Source organism: Cetorhinus maximus, chromosome 3 (assembly GCF_964194155.1).
Source record: "Cetorhinus maximus chromosome 3, sCetMax3.hap1.1, whole genome shotgun sequence".
Classification (NCBI taxonomy): Eukaryota; Metazoa; Chordata; class Chondrichthyes; order Lamniformes; family Cetorhinidae; genus Cetorhinus; species Cetorhinus maximus.
The window spans coordinates 19,830,985-19,846,054 of NC_135881.1; the positions used below are offsets into that span (position 1 = coordinate 19,830,985).

Consider the following 15,070-nt stretch of genomic DNA (forward strand, 5'->3'; position numbering starts at 1 on the left):
TGGAATTCGCTGCCCAAGTTGGTGGTAGAGGCAGAAACTTTAAACTCTTTTAAAAAGCACCTGGATCTGCACCTAAAGTGCTGTAAGCTGCAGGGCTATGGGCTGGGTGCAGGAAGGTGGGATTAGAAAGGGCACCTGGGTGTCCTCGGGCTGGCATGGACAAGATGGGCCAAATGGCCTCCTTCTGTGCTGTAACATTTCTATGGTTCTATAAATATATTTGAATTTCCAAAAGGCATTTTATAAGGTACTGCACATAAGGCTACTTAATAAGATAAAAGCCCATGGTGTCAGGGGTAGTATATTAGCATGGACAGAGGATTGGCTAACTAATTGAAGACAGAGAGCTGGGATAAGGCTGGCATTTTTGGGATGGCAACCTATAACTAGTAGAGGGCACAGGGATCAGTGCTGGGGCCACAATTATTTACAATATGTATTAATGACTTGTATGAGGGAAGTGAATGTACTATCGCCAAGTTTGCGGATGACACAAAAATAGGTGGGAAGGCAAGTGGTGAGGATGACACAAGGAGTCTACAGAGGGACAAAAACAAAAATTGCTGGAAAAACTCAGCAAGTCTGACAGCATCTGTGGAGAGAAACACAGAGTTAACGTTTTGAGTCCGTATGACTCTTCTTCAGAATTATTCAGGAGAAGTTCTGAAGAAGAGTCATATGGACTCGAAACGTTAACTCTGTTTTTCTTTCCACAGATGCTGTCAGACCTGCTGAGTTTTCCAGCAATTTTTGTTTTTGTTTCAGATTTCCAGCATCCGCAGTATTTTTATCTTAGAGTCTATAGAGGGATATAGACAGGTTAACTAAGTGGGCAAAATCTTGGCAGATGGAATATAATGTGGGAAAGTGTGAGGTTATGCACTTTGGTAGGAAGAAGAGAGGAGTGAATATTGTATAAATGGAGAAAGACTGCAGCACAGAAGGATTTGGGAGTCCTTGTGCATGAATCCCAAAAAGCTAATACACAAGTTCAACAGGAAGTAGGGAAGGCAAATGGAATGTTGGCCTTTATTTCAAAGGGAATTAAGTATAAAAATAAAGAAGCCTTGCTAAAACTATACAAGACACTAGTTAAACCACCCCTTGAATACTGTGAACAGTTTTGGTCCACTTAATTATGTAAAGATATATTGGAGGCAATCCAGAGAAGGTTCACTAGGTTGATCCTGGGTATGAAGGGATTTTCTTATGAGGAGAAGTTGAGCAGATTGAGCCCCATACTCATTTGAGTTTAAAAGAATGAGAGGCATCCACATTGTAACATATAAGATTCTTAGGGGGCTTGACAGGGTAGATGCGGAGAGGTTGTTTCCCCTTGTGGGAGAGTCTAGGACTAGAGGGCATAATCTCAGAGTAAGGGGGCACCCGTTTAAAACAGAGATGAGGAGGAATTTCTTCTCTCAGAGGGCAGTCAATCTGTGGAATTCTTTATTGCAGAGGGCTGTAGAGGCTGGGTTGTAAAGTTTATTCAAGGCTGAGAGAGACAGATTTTTAATCGGTAAAGGAATCAAGGGTTATGGGGAAAAGGCAGGAAAATGGAGTTGAGGGTTACCAGATCAGCCATGATCTCGTTGAATGGTGGAGCAGGCTTGATGGGCCAAATGGCCTACTTCTGCTCCTATGTCTTATGGTCTTATTTGAATGAGGCATTAATTAAGGCCCTGCATGCCCATCTAGTTGGATGTAAAAGATACCATTTTGAAGAAGAACAGGGGAGTTAACTAAATAGATTTGGAATAAAAAAAGCTGGTATCAGTTATGGTGACCATGAAACTACTAGATTGTCATAAAAACCCATCTGGTTCACTGACTGAACATAAGAAATAGGAGCAGGCGTAGACCATTCAGCCCTTCGAGCCCACTCCGCTATTCAGTTAGATCATGGCTGATTTTCTATTTCTTCAACACCATTTTCTTGCACTCTCCCCTTATCCCTTGATGTTTTCAATATTAGAAATCTATCAATCTCAGCCTTGAACATACTCAACGATTGTACCTCCACAGTCCTCCGGGGCAGAGAATTCCAAAGAAATGAAATTTGCCATCCTTATCTGGTCTGGACAATATGTGACTCCTACCCATAGCTATCTGATTGGCTCTTAACTTCTGTCTGAAATGCAAGCCACTCAATTTTGTTTGAAAGGCAATTTGGGATGAATAATAAACGCTGACTTTTCCTGTGACTCCCACATTCCGTGAATGAATAAAACAATACTCTAGATGTTGTGCAATATCCTGAGGAGATTTGTACCTATGCACTAGCTTTTAGAGATTTGCTTCTCTGCAGCTCTTGGTTTTTCACCATTAAGAAAATATTCCACTTTGTCTTTCTGGGATTTGAAGTGGTCACCTTGCACTTCCTCTCTTTGAATTCCACCTGTCACAGTTTTCTCCATCTATGTCCCTTTGTAACTTCCTGTTCTTTTCCACACAATGTACTGGCCCTCCTAGCCAAGTGTAATCTGCACACTGTTACGATCTGGTCAGGAACCAGTAATGTTTTGTTTAAAGTAGGCAATGTTTGAAATCCCAGTTACCCACTAGGAAAATAAAGCCAAAAGATTCCATGGTTTTAAACAAAAAATAAACTTTACTATACAAAGTCAGAAAAGTGAAACTATCTACAGTATCTATCTTATACTCTAACATTCAGGATTAACATAAGGTAAATATAAATTAACAGGTAAATTGTGGTCAAACGCACCACACTGCACATTAAATGGCAGATGCGACCAAGACAGAATCCACGGATTTCTCAGCAACCCATCCAGATGTCAGCGACCACTTTTATCAAAATATCTCGTTAAAACTCTGCCTCCCTCATGAGGGATTTCAACTCTTCACTTTTGAAGATTTAGGCCCTGAAATCCCTCAAAAGCCGCTCTGACTCAGATTGCTTCAACAAATGCTCACCTCCCGATGTTTCAATCTCCTCCCAAGACCACGTTCCACAGGATTCACAAAGTTGCACTCACACCTCTAATTTCTGGAAAACCTCCAACTCTTTCACAGACTGCTAGCTTCACTAAGCTGGCACTGCCGCTGGGTTTCTCTGAACTTTATCTCCCAGCTATAGGGAGCCATAAATGGCTCCCAAGGCTTCTTCTGAGTCGTATCTGCCTGGCACAGAACCAGTGACCTTCCCAATTCCCCAGGACTTCACTGAGCCCTAATTGCTTGGAGCCTACTAACTGCTAATTGACCAAAAACCGGACTGAACAGCCATATAAATACTGTGACTACAAGAGCAGGTCAGGGGCTAGGATTTCTGTGGAGAAGAACTCACCTCCTGATTCCCCAAAGCCTGTTCACCATCCACAAGGCATGAGTCAGGAGTGTGATAAAATACTCCCCATTTGCCTGGATTAGTGCAGCTCCAACAGCACTCAGGAAGCCTGACACCATCCTGGACAAAGCAGCCTGCTTGATTGGTACCCCATCCACAAACATTCACTCCCTCCACCACCGACGCACAGTGGCAGCGGTGTGTACCATCTGCAAGATGCACTGCAGGTACCCACCACAGCTCCTTAGACAGCACCTTCCAAACCCATGACTACTACCATCTAGAGGGATAAGAGCAGCAGACACAAGGGAACATCACCATCTAGACATTCCCCTCCAAGCCACTCACTATCCTGACTTGGAAATATATCACCGGTTCCTTCACTGTCACTGGGTCAAAATCCTGGAACTCCCTCCCTAACAGCAGTATGGGTGTACCTACACCACATGGACTGCAGCAGTTCAAGAAGGTGGTTCACCACCACCTTCTCAAGGACAATTAGAGATGGACAATAAATGTTGGTCTAGCCAGCGATGCCACATTCCATGACTGAATAAAAAAAAGCAGCATCCTTTCAGTATAGCCTCTTCCTCTGCTGCAAATTGAAACCAGAGAGCCTTTTTAAAAATTATTTTCATGGGATGTGGGCATTGCTGGCTAGGCCAGCATTTATTGCCCATCCCTAATTGCCCTTGAGAAGGTGGTTGTGAGCCACCTTCTTGAACCACTGCAGTCCATGTGGTGTAGTTATACCCAAGGTGCTGTTAGGGAGAGAGTTCCAGGATTTTGTACTAGCTACAGTGAAGGAGCGGTGATAGAGTTCCAAGTCAGAATGGTGTGTGGCTTGGAGAGGAGCTTTCAGGTGGTGGTGTTCCCATGCATCTGTTGCCCTTGCCCTTCTAGGGGATAGAGGTTACGGATTTGGAATGTGCTTCGATGGAGCCTTGGTGAATTGCTGCAGTTGCAGTGCATCCTGTAGATGGTACACACTGCTGCCACTATGTATTGGTAGTGGAGGGAGTGGATGTTGAAGGTGATGGATGGGGTGCCAGTCAAGCGGGCTTCTTTGTCCTGAATAGTGTTGAGCTTCTTAAGTTTTGTTGGAGTTGCAGTCATCCAGGCAAGTGGAGAGTATTCCATCGCACTCTTGAATTATGCCTTGTAGATGGTGGCAGGCTTTCAGGAGTCAGGAGGTGAGTTACTCTCTGCAGAATTTCTAGCCTCTATCGTGCTCTTGTAGCCACAGTATTTATATGGCTGGTCCAGTTTAGTTTCTGGTCAATGTTAACCCCCAGGGTGTTGATAGTGGGGGATTCAGTGATGTTAATGCCACTGAATGTCAAGGGGTGATTGTTGGATTCTGCCTTGTTGGAGATGGTCCTTGCCTGGCACTTGTGTGGCACGAATGTTCTTAAGCTCCACCAATCTCCATGACGATGTCGTTTTTCAGGGTTCACTGCTTTTCAACTAATTTAGCTCCAACCTCCAAAACAAAACATCTCTTTGGACTGCTCTCCTTTGTAAGCATTGCAGACGTCACAACTCCAGCTCTTCAGTTAAGTAAGCCCACCTGCTGCTTTATGGCTCTTACCTTTCTGGCTGTTAACCCCTTAAGTCAACATGACCCCAATCTTTTCAATGTAATAGACTCTAAGCTGCTTCAGTTGCATTGATCCCATTTTCTACAGTTAAACTTTAAACCTACCAGAACTAAAAATTATCTTTAAAATATTAACATGAACCATGAACTAGACATTCTTTGCAACACTTGGATATAAAGCTGTCTATTCCTTCAGCCAAGTCAGTAAGATCTATGTTGAAAAGCTGGGGAACTGGTCACATCCTGCCAATCAGAGGATGTTACCTTTATCCCTACTCAATAGCTTCTACTTCCGAAATCAATAACCAAATCAGCAGTCGGTACATAGCAGTCTCGCTGAGGACTCAGGAGCTGATCAGTAGGAATGCTCATCTTGAGAGAGAAAAATGAAGGGACTTTTTGACAAAGGCATATGGTCAAAAATAAATGCACTGTTTGTTAGATTTTCTGACTTTGAAACATGTTCCCTGTAAATCATGCTAATGTGTTAATGTAAATGTTCTAACATACTTACTTTAATGAAAGCATTTTTCTTTCAGGTATGATTTTCAATGAAGTAGATCAGCAAATTCGGAATGCCGGATACCAGAAACATGCTTTCAATGTGCTTATCAGTAATCGTTTGGGCTACAGCAGAGATGTTCCTGATACCAGAAACCCAAAGCAAGTCCCTAAATTTCAATTGTCACTTGATTTGAAGATGCACCCCTCGTTTCCACTTGCACGCATCAGTTGTATTAATACTAAATTCCAAAGCTGTCAGCACATCTTCATCATTGTCAGAATTGATTTTAATGATGACCTCCTTGCTGACCTCTTGACCTCCACCCTGCGTCAATTCATCTCTTTGCTCGCATGCAATGCCATACACAATTCTCCTCACCTTATCACTCGAATCCTTGCTGACCTGCACTGGCGTCAGCTTCAAAATCTTCATCGTCAAATTCCCCTACCTTTGTAACCTCCTTGAGCTTATGTCCAAGCATGCAACTTTAGCACTTCCTGATGTTTATTAAACATCCCTCCTCTCTCTGCTCTGCTCTGTCAACAAACTTTCAGCCATCCTGGAACTCCATTCCCATACCTCTTGTTCCATTACTCCTCATCTTCAAAATCCTCCTTAAAAGTTTGACAGTACCTTCAACCACCTTCTCTAGACCTCTTGCTCAAGTCTGACTCCCAACTGTGAAGGCCCATTGGACATTTGGCTATGTTTAAGGTGCTATATAAATGCAAATTACTTTATTATGGAGAGATAGGTATCTAAATCCTGTGGTGTTTTATCATAATGCAAAGGTATCCTGTAGCTAATTTAGTCACCTTAGTGAACTTGAAATTGGTCTGCAAAATAAAAGTGAAAACTGTGGATGCTGGAGATTTGAAATATAAACAGAAAGCACTGGAAAAACTCAGCAGGTGTCTGTTGGACTCAAAACATTACCTCTGTTTTTCTCTCCACAGATGCTGCCAGATCTGCTGAGTTTTTCCAGTGTTTTCTGTTTTTATTTTAAATTAGCCTGGTCTTTGCAACAAACTAATGGTTATAGGAATTGAGAAAAATTTCAGGGCTGCTATTTCTAGGATTGATACCACACAATGTGAGATACCCCAACTCTGCTGCATACAACACAAAAAAAAATGATTATCTTCCTCTCACACCAATTCCCATGTAATGACAATTCTATTTGTGTCACAGTTATTAACATTTTGATTTATGTGAAATAGGAACGTAGGAAATAGGAGCAGGAGTAGGCCATTCAGCCCCTCTAGCCTGCTCCGCCATTCAAATAGATCATGGCTGATCTTCTACCTCAAAGCCATTTTCCCACACTATTCACATATCCCTTGATATCTTTAATAACTAGAAATCTGACCATCTCTGTCTTTAACATACTCAATGGTGGAGCCTCCACAGCCCTCTGTAGTAAAGAATTCCAAAGATTCACCACCCTCCAAGTGAAGAAATTCCTCCTCAACTCTGTCTTAAACGGCCTACTTCTTATTCTGAGACAGTGAACCCTGCCACCCACCGCCCCCCCGCCACCAAACCAGGGGAACATCCTTGCTGCAAATTTTGCATCTCTCAATGAGTTCCCTGTTTTCTCTCTCACTCCTTTCTTAAATAGTGGGATTACATTTGCCACCTTCCAATCTGCAGGAGCTGTCCCAGAATCGAAAGAATTTTGCAAGATGACCACCAATGCATCTGCTATGTCTACAGCCACCTTTCAACACTCTGGGATGTAGATCATCAGGTCCAGGGGATTTATAAACTTTCAGTCCCATTAATATTTCCAGTACTACTTTTTCACTAATACTAATTTCTTTCAGGTCTTCAATCTCGCTAGTCCCCTGATTCTGTAGTATTTCAGGGAAGTGTGAAGACAGACATAGAGTATTTGTTTAGTTTCCCTGCCCTTCCGTTATTCCCCATGATAAACTCTCCTGTCTCTGCTTGTAATGGGCCCACATTTGTCTTTGTTAATCTTTTCCTTTTTACATAGACATTGAAGCTTTTATAAAAGCTATTTTTATGTTCTTCACTAGTTTACTTTCATATCCTATTTTCTCTTTCTTCATCAGTTTCTTGGTCCTCCTTTGCTGAATTGTAAAATACTTCCAACCCCCAGGCTTATGATTTATCTTGGCAACTTTATAAGCCTCTTCCTTCGATCTAATTCAATTTTTTACTTCTCTTGTTAGCCATGGTTGGGTCACTTTTCCTGCTGGGATTTTGTGCCTCAAAGGAATGTAAATCCGTTGTAAAGCATGTATTAATTCTTTAAATGCTAGCCATTGCCTGCCTACCATCATAACTGATAATGTAGTTTCCCAATCTACCACAGCCAACTCGTCCCGAATACATTCGTAGTTTCCTTTATTTAGATTAAGACTCTAGTTTCAGATTGAAATTGCAATTTGATTATGTTTGACTTTATTATATAAATGATGAAAAGTGATTGAAGTGCTCAATTCACACATCTGTCATAGAGTCATAGTCAAAGAGGTCTACAGTACAGAAAAAAGCCCTTCTGCCCATCGAGTCTGCGCCGGTCAAACAATTATCTAACTATTCTAATCCTATTTTCCAGCACTAGGCCCATAGCCTTGTGTGCCATGGCATCGCAAATGCACATCCAAATACTTCTTAAATGTAATGAGGGTTTTTGCCTCTACCATCCTTTCAGGCAGTGAGTTCCAGATTCTCACCACCTCTGGGTGAAAAAATTCTTCCTCACATCCCCTCTAAACCTCCTGCCCCTTACCTTAAATCTATGCCCCTTGGTTATTGATCCCTCCACCAAGGGGAAGAGTTCCTTCCTGTCTACCCTATCTATGCCCCTCATAATTTTATACACCTCAATCATGCCCCCCCTCAATCTCCTCTGCTCCAAGGAAAATAACCCCAGTCTATCCAATCTCTCCTCATAACTAAAACTCTCCAGCCCAGGCAACATCTTGGTAAATATCCTCTGCACTCTCTCTAGTGCAATTACATCCTTCCTATAATATGGATTCCAGAATTGCACGCAATACTCTGGCTGTGGCATAACAAGCGTTTTATACAGTTCCAGCATAACTCCCTGCTGTTATATTCTTCAAGACTATGGGCCAAGTGCTGGTAAATGGGATTAGTTAGGTAAGTCAGGTGTTTCTCACGTGTCGGTGCAGATTCGATGGGCCGAAGGGCCTCTTCTGCACTGTGATTCTGTGATATTCTATGCCTCGGCTAATAAAGGCAAGTATCCCGTATGCCTTCTTAACCACCTTATCTACCTGTCCCGCTACTTTAAAGGACCGGTGCACACCAAGGTCCCTCTGATCCTCGTGTATTCCCGTGCCTTGTTTGTCCTGCCCAAGTGCATCACCTCACACTTATCCGGATTAAATTCCATTTGCCACTGATCAGCACATCTGACCAGCCCGTCTATATCCTCCTGTAACCTGAGGCTATCCTCCTCACTATTTACCACCCGACCAATTTTCGTGTCATCCACAAACTTACTGATCAACCCTCCTACATTCAAGTCTAAGTCGTTTATATATACCACAAACAGCAAGGGACCCAACACCGATTCCTGTGGAACCCCACTGGACACAGGCATCCAGTCACAAAAACACCCCTCGACCATCAGCCTCTGCTTCCTGCCACTCAGCCAATTTGCCAAATTGCCTTGGATCCCTTCGTTATCAGTCTCCCATGAGGGAACTTATCAAAAGCCTCGATGAAGTCCAAGTAGACTACGTCAAATGCATTGTCCTCATCTACACACCTGGTTACCTCTTCGAAAAATTCAATCAAATTGGTCAGACACGACCTCCCCTTAACCAATCCATGCTAACTGTCCTTGATTAGTCCCTGCCTCTCCAAGTGTAGGTTAATTCTGTCCCTCAGAATTGCTTCCAATAGTTTCCCCACCACTGAGGTTGGACTGACTGGCCTGTAGTTCCCTGGTTTATCCCTTCCTCCCTTCTTGAATAACGGTACCACATTGGCTGTCCTCCAGTCCTCTGGCACCTCTCCTGTGGCCAGAGAGGTATTGAAAATTATTGCCAGCGCCCCTGTTATCTCCTCCCTTGCCTCACTCAACAGCCTGGGATACATTTCATCCGGGCCTGGAGATTTATCTACTTTTAAGCCTGCCAGACCACCTAGAACCTCCTCCCTTTCTGTGCTAATTTCTTTAATTACATCACAGTCCTTCTGCCTGATTTCCATACCCTCTCACTTGTGAACAGCGACACAAAGTATTCATTTAGAACCCTACCTACCTCCGGCTCCACACACAAATTACCACTATGGTCCTTAATGGGCCCTACTCTTTCCCTAATTATCCCCTTACTCTTAATGTACTTGTAAAATAACTTTGGGTTTTCCTTTATTTTACCTCCACCATTGGTGGCCGAGACTGCAGTTGTCTGGGTTCAAACTCTGGAATTCTCTCCCTGCACCTTTCCTCTACCTCTCTATCTCGCTTTCTTCCTTTAAGACACTCCTTAAAACCTACTTCTGACAAAACCTTTGTTCATCAGTCTAATATCTCCTTATGTGGCTTGGTATCATACTTTGCTTAATAATGCTCCTGTGGAGTGCCTTGGGTTGTTTTACTATGTTAAAGGTGCTACGTAAATATAACCACTTGTTGTTGTTGATTGTCTCTTCCCCGCTTCCCTTTCTCTGATATTCTGCTTCCTGACACTAGCCCTGCTCTCCTTAACCATTGGCTACTTCCCTGCCCACTTCATCCACTTTTTGGTCCAGGATTTCCTGCCAGCATACTCAGTTCATTCCTTTCTTATGCTGCCATCCTGCGCTCATTTTCTAACTTGCACTGACTTGGGAAGCCAGCCCAGGCCACTGTCACTCTCCACCGACTGCCTCATCTTCCATGGTGTCTGACAGCAACATACTGGTTTCTAAAGCACTGTAATTGCTAATAATGTCAGCATTCATAGCTCTTTGAAAGCACAACATGGGTTTCCAAAACTGATTCCCCAGTTGTCATGGAAGGGAGTGGCCCAGACCTGTTTTGCAAACTCCTAAAGATTAGGCGTCAGGGTGAATGTGGGAGATTATGCCTTCTAGAAGGCTTTGGGTGACACCGTTGGAAGGGATAGGAAAGGGGTGTGCTTTTAAGAGGACGGGGGAGTAAGAATGGGGTTGAGGCTGTAGGGCAAATAAGAGAATATGAAGGAAGCTGGCATATTTAGCTGGGATGGATCAAAGTGATAACATTGAAGGAAACAGTAAGTATTTCATTAGAAAGAGGATGTGAATTTTAAGGCTTAAATGAAAGAAGAAAAAAGGGAAAGGTAGCAAGCAAAAGCAAGAAAGAAAGTGGAAGATAGCAATGGGAAGGAGACATGAGCAATGAAACTGGAAGACTGGCTTCATGAAGGTTGGTGGGAATGGAGAGAAATACATTGGGAAAGTGGAACCATCAAGACAGCAGGACTGTGGGAAACAAATGTGTGGCATGGGCAGGTGGGTGTCATGAAGCTTTTAATGTGTATAATATTATTGGGAAATATTTTTCTTTTAAAATAGAGGTTTAGTCTGTGGCTGTGTCTTAATTCAATTAAAGCCAGCTAGTCTGGGTGCTTTGATGTGTACTAGTTTTGATATGTAAGAGAGATAGAGTGTACTTGCATTTTTGAAAAGACCATTCAAGAAGTGGGGTGAAAACTAACTCCTATCTAGCAGATACCAAGCAATATGTTTATATTACTAATAAAATTGGTACTATGAAAGGAGTTTTATTGTTAGGAGAGACTGGTGATAAAATGAGAATTTACATTCAATGGGGGTGGTAGGTATAACTTCAGCAGTGTTGTGTGTGTAGATCAGGGGCAATGTGAGATCAAAAGGCAGCTGTAAGCCTCCAACTGTCTCCACAAGAACCAAAGTGAAGGGAACCTCATTTTGAATTTGTAAGGTGAAAATGCTTTGCCTAGCGTTTGGTTAAGTCTATGGGTTGCTGTTGCCTTAATGGAGATTAGTTTGGGAATTTGTTAAAAGTTATGATAATTTGAAGCCATGTGTATATATATTTTAACCTATGTAAATTAATAAAATGTTTCATTTAGTTTAATGTAAAACCTCGATAACTGGTGGTCTGATTCCTGAATTTAGAGTCGCATCTCAGACATAACACTTAAAATTATAGTCATGACAGTTGTTTAAAGTTTCCCTCAGGGATTTTTAAATAACTCAGCTTTACCAACTGCATCGGTCATAACAGTGGGTCAGAAAGGGGAGGTGAACAAAACACCACACACGTGAAAGAAAATATATAAAGAGAAGAAAGATAAAAAGAAAAAAGACAGACAGACAAAACGTGGAGATGACAGAAGCAAGTGAGAGAGAGACCTAATGCACTAGCTTACCACGAGGAAAATCACGAGAGATCCACTAATCTAATTATTTTTTAAAAAGAAAAACATTGTCCTTGTCACTAGGAGGAAGAACAATCACATATTATTTTGAATGTCACATGATAAAGGATATTACCACGGCACAATGACTTACTTGGATGCAAATTTCAGCCCCCTAATGCAGCATTAGTCAAACAAAACAAAAAACCAATTGCAAAATATTATTCATCAAAGATAATTCTGCTTTAGAAATCGATGCATTCTTTCTTTTGTGTTCAATCCTAATTGATTCTTTTTTGTTGTCAGGTGTAAAGAAAAGAGCTACCCAATGAATTTACCTTCTGCCAGCATTATTATCTGTTTTTATAATGAAGCATTATCAGCTCTGCTGCGGACAATACAGAGTGTGCTGAATCGTTCTCCAGTAAACTTGCTGCATGAAATTGTCCTTGTGGATGACAATAGTGATTTCAGTGAGTTGTATTAAACCTTCCTGAAACTTAATTCATTCCTGCACCTTGGCGGCTGTTGAATTCCATATAATCTTTCTTAATCCGGGACCGTAAGTGAACAGATATAATGCGGGTGGATTTTGAGGCCTCCTGGCCAGCAGAGTTGGGTTGCAGCACCCTAAAAACGATTTACTTCTGCGTTCCTGTAGCCTGCGGAATCATTCCATCGCCCCCCCCCCACCACCACCTCAAGCCAACCATTGAGTCTGGTGGGAGGTCTCCCTTAAAATGCAAATCGCAGTCATATGATGTACATTGATCCTCAGTTATCATTTTAATATAGTATCGGGCTTCGCAAAACCAATCCATCCCTCAAAATGGAGTGGGCCACCTGGCCTGAACAATTGAGTGGCCAGCTGCCTGATAGTTAACATCTACACCAGCGATAGTAAATGCTGGGCTTGCGTAGCATATTGATCAGCATCTATCATTTCAGCAGTGATCCTTTATCATGCTTCTTTGTAAATACCCTCTGTTTTCTCATTTGTTTTGTCAGCTAATCTAAAAAGTGAGCTGGAGGAATATATTCAGAATAGCCTACCTAGAAAAGTGAGACTTGTTAGAAACTCTGAGCGAGAGGGATTGATACGAGGTAGAATGATTGGAGCATCGCATGCAACAGGTATCAAATTCAACTTTTTAAACCTTAAAAACTCATTGTAAAGTTTCATTAATTTACAAATTCATCATTAGAAATATTATTTATTGATTTGAAGGTGCTCATCAAAATGTGGGAGAAGATTCAACTTGAGATTCAAATCTGTTGTGTTTTATAATCCCTCAAATTCTTCCATGTCCTTCATGGTTAATCTTCAGTTTAGCATGACACAAATGTTCTGGTGCAAATTGACTTATAAAAATAAAGAAAAATTAGGATAATCCTGTGTATGGGGCCTTGGTGTTGGAGAGGATTTAGAGTCAGAAGTTTAGCTTCAAATAAAACAGCAGAGTTGTGAACATTCTGATTCAGCCTCAGACATTTGCCAGGCAGAGGGGTGGAGTCAGTGGCTAAGGAGCAGAGATTGTGGCGAAGACCGAAGACAATGGCTTCAGCCTTCCCAGTATTTAATTGGAGGAAATTTCTTCTCCTCCAAAACTGATGTCAGACATGCTGTGTGACAAATCAGAGTTACTGGAGGGAATGAGAGAGGTGGTAGTGAGGTAGAACTGGGTGTCATAGGTGTACATGTGAAATCTGATGTGTTTTTGGATGGTGCTGCTGAGGGGCAGCAGGCGGATGAGAAACAGGAGGGATCCAAGGGTAGATCCTTAGGAAATTCCAGGGAAAACGGTGCAGGAGCAGTAAGAGAAGCCATTGCAGGAGATTCTCTGTCTATGATTGGATAGATAAGAATGGTACCAGGTTAAGCCTGTTTCAGTCAGCTGCAAATGAAGGACAGGCGTTAGAGAGGAACGGTGTGGTCAACTGTACCAAGTACTGCAGACAGGTTGAGATGGATGAGGGGGGGATAGTTTACCACAGTCATGTAGGATGTCATTAGTGACTTTGATAAGGACCGTTGCAATGCTGTGGCAGAGCAGAAAGTTGATTGTAGAGGTACAAACATGGAATTTTGGAAAGACTGCCATGGATTTAGGAGACCCCAGTATGTCAAAGACTTTGTAGAGGAAAGAGAGTTTGGAGACATGGCAGTAGTTTACAAGGACAGAGGGGACAAGGGTGAATTTTTAAGGAAGAGGATTAAGATGGCAGATTTAAAAGGGAGGGGGAAACAGAAGCAAATAATGAACTGTTAATAACATCAGCTAGTATGGGGACCAGGAAGGGAAGTTGGATGGTCAGCAGTTTAGTGGGAATAGGGTAAAGAGAGCTCAAGTTAATTAGATCTGACTCTAATGAATCTGGTTCTGGCTTTCAATTTGCCAGCAGTAACATGCTAGCACTATGTGAAAGCTTTATTGTATAAATACCAGACATGTCCATCTTAATATCTTTTTTCCCATTGTACAAAATAGCTATCCTTAGAACATATGCCCCTCAATTTCTTTGCAGCGCATTCTTTGTGGACTTCTAAATATATTGTAGCAATATAAATTGTTAAGGAGGTAGTAGCAAGACATTTAGAAAATCAAAATGCAATCAGGCAGAGTCAACATAGTTTTGTGAACGGGAAGTTGTGTTTGACAAATTTATTCGAGTTCTTTAATGGTGTAACAAGCAGGATGGATAAAGGGGAACCAGTAGATATACCAGTAGGTGTATTTGGATTTTCAAAAAGCATTTGATAAGGTGCCAATTAAAATTACTGCACAAGATGACAGCTCACGGTTTTGGAGTGATATATTAGCATGAAAAGAGGATTAGCTAATGAACAGGAAACAAAGTCAGGCTAAATGGGTCATTTTCAAGTTGGCAAACTATAATTAGTGGAGTGCCGCAGAGATCAGTGCTGGGACCTCATCTTTTATGATCTATTTAATGACTTAGATGAAGGGACAGACTGTATTGTAGCCAAATTTGCTGATGATACAGAGATAGGTCAGAAAACAAGTTGTGAGGAGGATACAAAGAGTCTGCAAAGGGCTATAGATAGGTTAAGTGAATGGGCAAAAAAGTTTTCAGATGGAGTATAATTGGAAAATGTGAGGCTAAGCACTAGATGAGTAGAAAAGCATAATATTATTTAAATGGAGAGAGACTGCAGAACATTGCCTTACAGAGAGATCTTGGTTCCTTGCACATGAATCACAGAAAGTTTCCATTTCATGTAGGTATAACAAGTAAATAGGAAGACAAGTGGAATAATGGCCTTT

At 41.9% G+C, this 15,070-nt stretch overlaps 1 protein-coding gene across 2 annotated transcripts in view; it reads left to right on the plus strand.

Annotated features, from left to right (window-relative positions):
- Positions 1-15,070, plus strand: part of galnt11 (UDP-N-acetyl-alpha-D-galactosamine:polypeptide N-acetylgalactosaminyltransferase 11 (GalNAc-T11)) — a 180,479-nt gene that overhangs the window by 116,397 nt on the left and 49,012 nt on the right. Inside the window, exons 4-6 of one of the 2 annotated variants that reach the window (XM_078536890.1) lie at positions 5,447-5,570; positions 12,090-12,256; positions 12,792-12,917. In XM_078536890.1, coding sequence (XP_078393016.1) covers positions 5,447-5,570; positions 12,090-12,256; positions 12,792-12,917 — 417 coding nt within the window. Of the gene's footprint in view, positions 1-5,446; positions 5,571-9,375; positions 10,894-12,089; positions 12,257-12,791; positions 12,918-15,070 lie in introns of those variants that run through there. The other variant, XM_078536897.1, reaches the window with a different exon arrangement.